The following is a 10,693-nucleotide window of genomic DNA, read 5'->3' as shown; positions in this document are numbered from 1 at the left end:
GACAGATCAGGGCACCGTTTGATAAAAGTTGCCAGTTATGACATCTTGTTAGTCTCTAATAATTTCAATAAAACCATGGGTTCTGCTTGATTGATAAGCTCGAGTCACTGACTTGTTACCATGAACCTGCTTTGATCGACCTACGATTGGTAATTGTGTGGAACTGACAGCTTGTCAGGACTGATAACTTTCATAAAACCGTGTCCGGATCCTATCAGAAATTATGGCTTTATATCGAAGGGTCCCTCGCTAATGTTTAGGGAATATGAATTGCAGTGAAATCAACTCTCCTTTTCCTATGTTTATCGTCTAATGTATAACGGTAGAAAATGACAAGCCAAAAGAGTAAATGATGACAGTGTAAGAGAAAGGTGCATCTTCTGATATGGTGTTATGAACTTATGGAAAAATTACAACGGGTGGTAACTTTCGGGGGCGGGGAGGGAGGGTTGTCCAGTAGGTAAGTATCAGGAGGGGGCGGGGGGGGGGGTTTGGGGTATATGGTTATGGGGGGGGGGGGGTGGGTAGTAATCCGGGTGGTAGTTATCCTGGGGGTAGTTATCCGGGGGGCGGTTTTTTTGGGTATAGTTACCCAGGGGGTAGTTCTCCGGGGGGTAGTTATCCAGGGGGTAGTTATCCGGGGGGGGGGGTAGTTATCCAGGGGGTAGTTATCCGGGTAGTAGTTATCTGGGCGGTAGTTATCCGGGGGGTAGTCATCCAGGGGGTAGTTACCCAGGGGGTAGTTATCCGGGGGGTAGATGTCTTAGGGGTAACTGCCCTTGGGGGTAGTTGCCCTAGGAGGGTAGATGACCGGGTGGTAGTTGTCCTAGGGGGTAATGGCCCTGGAGGGTGATTGCCCTAGGAGGGTAGTTGTCCGGGGGGTAGTTGCCCTAAGGGGGAATAGACCTGGGGGTAATTATCCGGGTGGTAGTTATCCGGAGGGTAGTTGCCCAGGGGGTAAGTGCCCGGATACGGTTTGGAAAGCACTCAGAGTGTCGTCAGAATTTTTAGAATGCACTTCAAATCATTATGCAGGAATGCTGAAAGAATTTTCATTCCAACAGCATTACGGTTCATTCCGCCTCTATAGTGTGACAGGGGTATTACTTCTCTTCTTATATATACATTAGCTGTATACGTGTGTATACGTGTGTGTGTATGCGTGTGTATGCGTGTGTGTGTGTGTGTGTGTGTGTGTGTGTGTGTGTGTATGTGTTTGTATGTTTTTGTATGTGGTAGTGGGTAGGAGTGTGTGTGTGTGTGTGTGTGTGTGTGTGTGCGTATGTGTGTGCATGTGGTAGTGGGTATGTGTGTGTGCGTGTGTGTGTGCGTATGTGTGTAGCAGGAATCTCTTGCCTGTTCTTTTCATACACTCCTCCTTTCTCTCAAGCCGGTTTCCCGTTGCTCAATGACTACTGGATGATTGCTGACTCACTTGCCCTGTTTGACAAACAGACATGAAAGTCACCAACAACAATATCCTAGCCGCAAATGTTTACTCAGTTACTATACTTGCACAAACAATCAAAGAACAACACTATCCCATTTGGCTTAATCTGAAAAAAAAAATGAGCAAGAAAAATCCCCCTTTTCCCCCAAAGTTAAGTCGGAAATGTTATGATTCAGAAAGGAAATATTATTTGATAATATCTGTCATTTTAAAGGACGCTCTAACAATGTCCGATTAGTCTTAAATGAAAGGAACTATTGTTATAGCGTATTAGGAAGCAGGGCACGATAATATGAAGCAATGAAACAATCAAAAATATATGATTTTGGTTTACAACGTAGCTTGAGAAGGTGGTGATAAGGGTAAACATTGTTTGTAGGCATAAGACTCCTGCGGAAGTTAATTTACAAAATGATGGAATCAAAAGTTTTACTAATAAAGTTTCCATTCAATCCACTGAAATGTATACCATTGCATCTATAATCAATAATTCATACTTATTTTATTTACCTTTACCTGCACGTTTTGTCTGGTTACATCATTTTAATCATATTAACAAGAGAGAGTCTTCAAATCATTACGAATTATATTGTACACACACGTGGACGTCTACACCTTTCCATTGCAAATCCTAGAAAAATCTATTTTATGCCTCTAAGTCAAAAGAGATATCAACCAATTGAGTCTTGCTCCTCGCATAAAAATAATGGTAGTGACAACATGTTCAGCCTGCCAGAAAATTATGATTGGGCGTAAAATTTACAATGCATGTAACGTATGTATTGCCTACCAATAAATACTTTTTTTTTTAATTAATGTGTGTGCAATTACTTTGTTTTACAAAAAATATTATTATAATTATTATAATTAAGAAAGAATGGCAAGTTAATGAAATGACTGAGGAAGGATAAAGTAAATCAATTAGATAAATGATAAATGTAAGTTAATCGCGACATAGTAAATACAGCCTTAGCTAAAAAAATTTGGAATAATTCCACGACATTCAAACTAAAACAATTAGCAACAACAAAAAAGTGCCAGTGTACCTACTTTAGTTTTGGGTCTGTAGTAGGTATAGTACAAAATATAATGTACCGAAATATCTCTTCATAACTGGGTTTTGATTGTATTATAGTCTATTTCATGACTGTTCATGTATAATCTTCGTCAAAGAAAAAAATTCTTAAAAATTCTACTGAAAGTAATTGCATATATGCAGTCTGATATTTCTTTTACCAAGAAAAAAGTGTGTCTGATGTATAAGTGATATGATTATATATAAATATATATAATTTAATACAATCATTAACTGAAAATAATTGCATACTTGCAGTCTTATATTTCCTTTACCCAGCCAATCTCCCCCCCCCCCCCCAAAAAAAAAAAGAGAGAAGAAGATAGAATTAAATCATCCCGTTAAAAGACAAAACGGTGTCACACATCCTGCAGAGGATTTCAAAAGACATTATCAGATTAAATGGGTTGACATTGAAAGAGTCTCCTTTTGGGTAATGTTTTTCTTATTTTCTTGGCATCATGGCATATTTACAATGATATAATTTCCGAAGATCCGTGTCACATAAAGTCATGCAGGCCCACATGTGACTTTGTTGATACTGAGGGAAGTGGTTTTAAGAAGTTTTGCATGTGAGTTGAGCAGTATGTGGTAAATTCGACTAAAACAATTGAATAGAACAAACATTTATCTTCGATTCGTTCAAGGAAGAACATTTGGAAATGCTGGCATTAAGGTGCAAGGTTGGTGATTATGGAAGCGCTGCCAACATAAAGTTCGTTTCATCCAATCAAAGTATAAGAAAGAGTTTTAACTGGCAGAGGGTGGCCCAGATATCCACCAGCCGACAGGATACATCGATTTCCCGCCTTTGGTGGGCTAGCATTTAAAAAGCCGTGCTACCAAGCAAAAGTTTAGAACGACGCAGAGCTCTTGGTCTTTCTGTATCATCAAAGTTGCCAGCTTTTTGCAAAGATGCATTTGATTCTGCGACTCACCCTCTTCCTGTATCTGGTGCATTGCATTCTGGGAAAGGCCATTGAGGTAAGACACTTGACTCATGAGCGTATACTATACCTATATCCAATATTTACAACTTGAAGTTTACATATCTTAATCGATGCAATTTTGTTCATTTTATAACTTTTGATTGTTGCAATATTTCCCATTTTCACTATTGGTATACTCTGTTAGTTCTATGTGCGCTATTGTTAGAGTTATCAACACTTTTTTTCTTTTATTTTATCCCGTACAACTGGAAAATATTGTGGATCAAATTACTTTCTACCCAGTAAGAAGGAACATATACATACATGTTATAATTGCAAATATGTCGATTAAGGAAACAATATTGTCTTAGAACAACAACAAGAATAAGGATCATGTTTATCATTTCTTTCGGATCAAAATGTCATGTATACGTATAGACGTCATCACAGCAACTGCAACACAGTTACCTAAGACAACGTTAGCATGACTGTGTTCTGTATAGGCCTACAGTACTTCGCGCATTTCTCTTGAAATCAATTTTAACGTAAAGAGTATTTGGTAAAAGACTTATTTTACTTGAATGATACTTTTTCCTTCCTTACAGGACCCTTCTCGGGTTAAAAGAAACGGTGAGTATTAACAATCTTATAACAGATTATTATCACAACAAAAGTCATGGGGAAATATTGCTTATATAGTGATGGGTATTATTAAAGTGTTGTTTCAAAACCTGTTCGACGAGGCAAATTATTTTCGTGCACTAAGGCTGAAAGGGACCGTACAGTTTGAGAAAGATATAACTTAGTTGGTTACCAGACTCGGGGCACAGCTACAATCTTCGTATCTCTTGGGTAATTCAATGGTTCTATTCCGTCTCCGCTTCTATCACATCTCTAGCCTTCTCATGTATTTTTGTAAATGTGAATATTGGAGGCAAGCGTTTTTCGGGTTCTTTCCTCTCAAAATTGTAAATAAAATATTTCGTCAATGGGAGGCAATATGTGCCAACCTCTGGGTTTCTTTTCTGATTCTGTTATGACCATCTGAGTGAGTGAGCTGAAATCCTGCGTCATCAGGATATCAGCCAAAAATAACACATGAATTGTAACTTTGCAATTTTTACAAAGAGGACGATTTTTTAGACAAACGTGTGGACTCAGTGGATACAGAAAATGGCGAAAACCCTAATATTAAGTTTTAGTCGACACCATCCATTATATGCAAATTTGTGGGTTGCCTGAACGATATCTATATTATACTTTTTCATTATGTTATTTTCGCCTTTCCTCTGACCACTGCTGACTGTGCGTGGTTTTAAGCTTCGCTCCTAAATATCATTGAATTAGTTACAATCAAAATGCTGCTCTGTAAAATCATGGCAAATCTTTGTACCACCTACCTTGGAGTTATTACTTAAATTGTTAAGATTAAATTGTCTTCCTGTGTGAAAATCCCTGCAGGGGGATGTCCAAACATCGTTTCGCGCAGTCAGTGGGGTGCCCGCTCAGCGGTTAATTTTGGATCCCTGAACACGCCAACACGCTATGCTATCGTACACCACACCGTTGGATCCCAGTGTTTCACGCGGTCACGCTGCGAGTCCGTTGTACGTGGAATCCAGGTAAGGCACATAGATGGCGCTTTTCATATTTTTTGGTAAACTGTTAGGACTTCGTCATCATAAGAATCCATCATCTTGAATATTGTAGTGCTGTAGATCACCGTGCACCGGTTCATCAGGCATTATCATGTCCAACACTTATTTGTAGATACCAGTTATGGAATCCAGAACTAAAAATATCATGTGTTTCTCTTTTTGTCTGTGTATTTTTTTTAACACAGACAACATCACAAGACCGCACTCAGCAGTAATACAAATGAAGAAGGGCATTTCGCCCGAAAGCTTGATTAAAGGGGTGCAACCCAACATCAGCCACGTCTATGTGCAAGTTTTGCTGCCAATATATTAACTCTCCTTGCACCGCCCCAGCATGTTCTGGTTAAGTCCTTTGCTGGGACTATATACACGTATATATTAGATGCAGTGTATTTATACTCGGGCAGATGGTATAATATGGTGGTGCACACGTACACACATTCACATACTCTATACCTTCTGACCACAAGAGTAAAGAGAATAAAAGGTCGCTGAATGGACGACTACGACTATAGAATGGTTTGAAATAGATATACAACAAAGGGTCACGTCATTTCGACCAGCGTACACTTTGGTATTTGTTCAGTTCAAATTTTATTTCATATTTCCATTTTCTCAATGATGAAATTACAAAATTATTGACAACAAAACAAGAATACAAAATATATACAATCATGTCTTTTGATTGTAGAAGAAAAAGAAAAAGAAAATGTACTTGACACAAATGTACACGGTCATATCGTGTGAAAATGTCACTAGTAAGTATAAGAAATATGATGGGGCCTACATAAAAGCTTTAAAGGGATAGTACAGTATTGGTGGAGATGAGAATTGGGCTTTTAACTTTTTGCGAGATACCAAGAAAACACTTATGATATAGTACAGAACATACCATTCTAAGAGGAATTCAAAGTTTATTTGATGAAAATCGGTTTTGGAATGAGTGAAACATCCAACAACAAAGTAAAACAAAGCGATTGTAATAAAGTGTGGGTCCCAAACTTTATTAGAATCGCTCTTTTTTGGATATCTCAGCCATTTCAAAACCAATTTTCATCAAATAAACGTTGAATTCCTCATAGAATTACATGCTCTTTCATATTTTGTAAGAGGTTTCTCATTATCTCACCAAAAAATGTTAGAAACCTGAAATTAGGTCTCAACCAAAACTGTACAATCCCTTTAAAGCTTGTAAAACTGTAGGTTCCCGAGTTCATAGGCATATAATTTTACACGGAGAACGGATATGTTTGTCTTGACCAACTAAAATTACACCAGTACAAAAAATCGATGAGTAATAAACTAATGAACCACATAGGTATCGCACAAACCAGACTGCATACAAGTCTCGCGGTGTTTGAATAACAAAAATGCTATATTATTAAAAGATGTATCGGTACCATGAAATGACTTGAATAACTTGGTGCTGCGGACAAGGACGAAAGACTGGGAGCATAAAAAGGTTGCTAAAAACTTGGTAGTGTGTATCCACTAAGTAATAACTGTTTTAATTTACGTTTGAAGGTGAATAAAGATAAGGAAGAAGTGATATCTAGAGGGAGATCATTCCAATATCTGGGTCCAGTAAAAATAATTGTTTTCTTTGCAAAAATAGTGCGAGTACGGGGAAGGTGATAGGCGTCACTCTGGCGAGTGGGATAACAGTGGATAGAACGATTCCTTTTGAACATGTGGATAAAAACAGATGGTAATTCATTAGTTGTTAGTTTATACATGAAAATTCCGAGATTGTAATAAAATAGGTCTGAAATTTTCAGAATTCTGTTTTGATGGAAAAAACAATTGGTATGGGCAAAATATCCGGCGTGATTTATGATTCTTATTGCACGCTTTTGAATACGGAGAAGGGAATCTAGTAATGAGTGAATTGCATTTCCCCACGCCAAAATTCCATAATTAAAGTGTGGAGATATTAAACAAGAATATATACTCTGCAAAATATGAACAGGAAAGAAATGTTTGAGCTTATTCAAAATCCCAATATTTCTAGACAAAATTTTACTTACAAAATTAACATGAGTTTTCCAGGATAATTCTTGGTCAATCCAAAGCCCTAAAAACTTTGTGTTATTAACCTGCTTTAAACATAAATCATTTATTTTGATATCATATGGAACAACATTCAAAGAATTACTGAATACCATATAATGAGTTTTTTCTATGTTCAAGGATAATTTGTTCGCATAAATCCAGGATTGCACGGACCTGAGCTCAGTATTCATCATATTTATTAATGCATTAGGGTCTCGATGTGAAAAAAACAAGCTTGTGTCATCGGCGAAACAAATGAATGACAAAATTTGCGATGATTTTGGAAGATCGTTTATGTATAAGATAAATAAAAGTGGGCCCAAGAGGGAGCCCTGCGAGACTCCACATGAAATAGGCTTTAATTGCGAATCATGGCTATTGATATTAACAAATTGCTTTCTTTCTGTTAAATAACTCTTAAACCATTCTAAGGGGGTCCCGCGGATTCCATAGTGACACAATTTATAAAACAAGATTTCGTGATCTATCGTGTCGAAAGCTTTAGAAAAAAATCAAGAAAAACTCCAATTGTATGTTCAAAACTATCTATAGCATGAGCTACCTTGTCTATAAAAGTAAGTAAAGCATGGGTTGTGTTGTAATGTTTTCTAAAACCAAACTGAGAATCCGACAGAATGTTATGATTTGTGAGAAATGTTGATAATCGTGTGTAAACCACCCTTTCAAGAATTTTAGAGATTGAAGTCAACAAAGAAATTGGTCGGTAATTATTCACCAAATCTTTCTGTCCCTTCTTAAAGATAGGGACAACTTTTGCGACCTTCATCTTATTGGGGACTTTGCCATTAAATAAGGATTGATTGAAAATGTAAGTAAGAGGAGTAATGATTTCGCTTAAAACATTTTTCAAAAGAAAATTTGTAATTCCATCATATCCTGAACTTTTTTTATCGTTCAAATTCTTAATGATATCCATAATTTCTTCTTCAGCAATAGGTTCAAAAAATATTGATTGAGAATTCCTATTACCTAAGTATCTATAGAATTCAGTTGATGATTTCGGGGTTTTACTGGCAAGATGTGGACCAAGAGTTGCAAAATAATCATTGAAAGATTCCGCCATAATGATTTGTCATAATGATGTTCCGCCATAATGATAAGTATTTACGCAATTAGTTATGATAAAAATTGATTGCTGTGTAAACATTTGCATTTTGTTTTTCCTAGAACTATCATATGAACACCAGAGGCTGGTGGGACATCGGATACAACTTTCTGATTGGTGGAGACGGGAACGTGTACGAGGGGCGTGGCTGGGACAGAAAAGGAGCACACGCCGGCTCTTATAACTCCTACTCCATAGGTAATTAGGATAGATAATTCCATTGCAATGCCGTCTCCTTCGTCAGTCATATAGTGATATACCTTAGACACTGCCTACTATGATGATGAATTCACAATTACGTGTTCGGAATATTTGGATTTACATTTCGAAACATTACTCCCACACGTAATTATCATGGGCCGCGGAATGCTATAAGAGGGGTTCCAGGGCTGACGGTTATAGGGTCCAGGGGCACGTTTCCAGTTCCTGTGGTGGCGGGGACACGGGCAACGTCGGACGTTTGGGATGAGATGGGTTTGGAACCTTTGACATTAGATTTTAGCCAATTTTGAAAAAAAAAAAATCAGGGAGCTTTAGATGTGGATCCATTTCAAATTCCCATTACTACGCGCTTTCCCTTTTATGTGCTCAAAACATAGAACAACATAATTTTGTTTTAACATTCCATTTTGACAAGGCATTGCCATGATTGGAGACTTCAGGTACACGTCGCCTAGCAACACGATGATGAACACACTCTACAGCCTTTTGAACTGCTTGGAAAACAGGTAAAGACCTAATTCTGCCTCCTAGCTCGTAGCTCATAATCTTAATTTACAGAGAAAGGTGTAGGGTGGATTAAAATCTCGTGATTGTTCTTTACTTTTAGGCCACTGAAAACAGCAAATGCATTCAGAGAAACATATTTTGAACAGTTCTTCTACCCTATGCTGCTACATTACAGAAATACATTGACTGCTAATCGTAAATCTATTCAGTTTTCTGCTGGCCACTTCCAGTAGGAACTCGAATACAGAGTTAAAATCTGAAGGCTGAAATCTGAGTTAGTGCGCAGTGATCTGTCAAAGCCTAATAAGCAAGTTATAATCATTGTTTATGTTATTACCACGACTACCATTTCTATTACCACGTTATTGATCGTTATCATCATCCTATAAACTGTGTTTACAGACACCGATGGGAAAGGCTTAATCATTATGATGAGATTGTTGAAAGTCAGCCTCGGCAAGCCAATTTTACAAAATCTTTCCTCGGATGTACTCTTTAGCAAGGCGTTACAAAATTCGGTTCGGTAAAATGATCTGAAATAAATGTCGCCTTTTAGCAATTTATCAGCTGCCCTTAACTCTCTCAGCCTGATGCACAGATGTGTGAGGTGATAGCATTAACTCTCGTCAGGTAGATGATTCATACTTTCATTTCAAATTCAGTTCAATTCAAATGACATTTTATTTCCAATAACACATGTTTGTTATCGATACAGATTCGGAAAAAAAAAATTAAAACGTAGGTTGTATTACATTTACCGATTAGCTACCCCAACACGTAGACCCTACGTGTTACAGCGCCCCGGGGTAAGTATTACATCAAAATAGAATATGCATGTATGGAACTAATTGTTCAAAATAATTGGGTAAATGGAAAATGGAATTTGGAATCCATTTGAAATTAGTCCATTCTCATGATCTCATATGTATACCAGTGCTGTCCTAAATCTCTCACCATCCGTTTCCTAGGAACAAGCTCATGTCATGCTATACCCTGTTCGGCCATCGTCAAGCTTCCAGCACAGTGTGCCCGGGGGCACGTCTCTACAGTCGGATCCAATCTCACTCACACTGGGTAGGTTTTTGAGGTTTTTTATTTTTTTCAAGTCTATGGGGGTATCGCAAGAAAGTTGCGATTAATTGCAAATCCCCCAAATCAGTTGCAGGTCTTGTGTGTAATGCGTTTTACATATTCATGTGCTGTTACAATTCAGTAGAATTTTCTTGGTAACATATCCTTTTCATTATGTACCAAAGCATTGTTTGTTGGGAAAAAAGCAGAAATAGATCAAAATAAATCAAATTAAACAATAGCATACGAACGCACAATTACTCATCACTTGCATACTGTGTTTTTACATGTAAATACAAAAAAGTGTGTGTGTGTGTGTGTGTGTGTGTTTGAGTGTGTGCATGTGCTGTGTTGTGATGTTTGTGTTTTAAGTGCAGGAAGCAATGTATCATGATATCACAAAAGAATCACATAAATCTGTTGAAGCCCATTTCAAGTTATTTGTATGTATTAGAGCATGGCTCGTGGTTATACATGCGTGTCTGCCTTTTCAGGTTTGTTATCGATGGTTTATATGACGGAGTAACAAATATTGAAGAGCCACAACTTCACCATGTTCTTCCTTTTCTCATTCCCTTTCATTTATTAGAGCTCCCAATCCGG

The 10,693-nt window shown here is 37.6% G+C and overlaps 1 protein-coding gene across 1 annotated transcript; it reads left to right on the top strand.

Moving 5' to 3' along the window:
* Positions 1-3,396: 3,396 nt before the first annotated feature.
* On the top strand, positions 3,397-9,022 carry LOC139720235 (peptidoglycan-recognition protein SC1a-like). Its single transcript, XM_071631598.1, has 5 exons — positions 3,397-3,509; positions 4,060-4,084; positions 4,916-5,076; positions 8,353-8,488; positions 8,928-9,022. Exons 1-5 carry the CDS (start codon positions 3,441-3,443, stop codon positions 9,020-9,022), a joined length of 486 nt encoding a protein of 161 aa, XP_071487699.1. The 5' UTR covers positions 3,397-3,440.
* Positions 9,023-10,693: the final 1,671 nt, after the last annotated feature.

This window comes from Diadema antillarum, unplaced genomic scaffold (assembly GCF_040938485.1).
Source record: "Diadema antillarum isolate AM-2024a unplaced genomic scaffold, OU_Dant_1.0 scf00000124, whole genome shotgun sequence".
Taxonomy (NCBI): domain Eukaryota; kingdom Metazoa; phylum Echinodermata; class Echinoidea; order Diadematoida; family Diadematidae; genus Diadema; species Diadema antillarum.
Note: the sequence above shows the minus strand (reverse complement) of the source record. Positions and strands in the feature narration are given on the sequence as shown.

What these genes read in the sequence shown, in the direction of transcription:
- LOC139720235 (XM_071631598.1), top strand. Translation starts at nt 3,441, where the DNA reads ATGCATTTGATTCTGCGACTCACCCTCTTCCTGTATCTGGTGCATTGC. An exon ending in TTCTCGGGTTAAAAGAAACG is followed by an intron (nt 4,085 to 4,915) that starts GTGAGTATTAAC and finishes AAATCCCTGCAG; the next exon opens with GGGGATGTCCAAACATCGTT. An exon ending in TTATAACTCCTACTCCATAG is followed by an intron (nt 8,489 to 8,927) that starts GTAATTAGGATA and finishes CATTTTGACAAG; the next exon opens with GCATTGCCATGATTGGAGAC.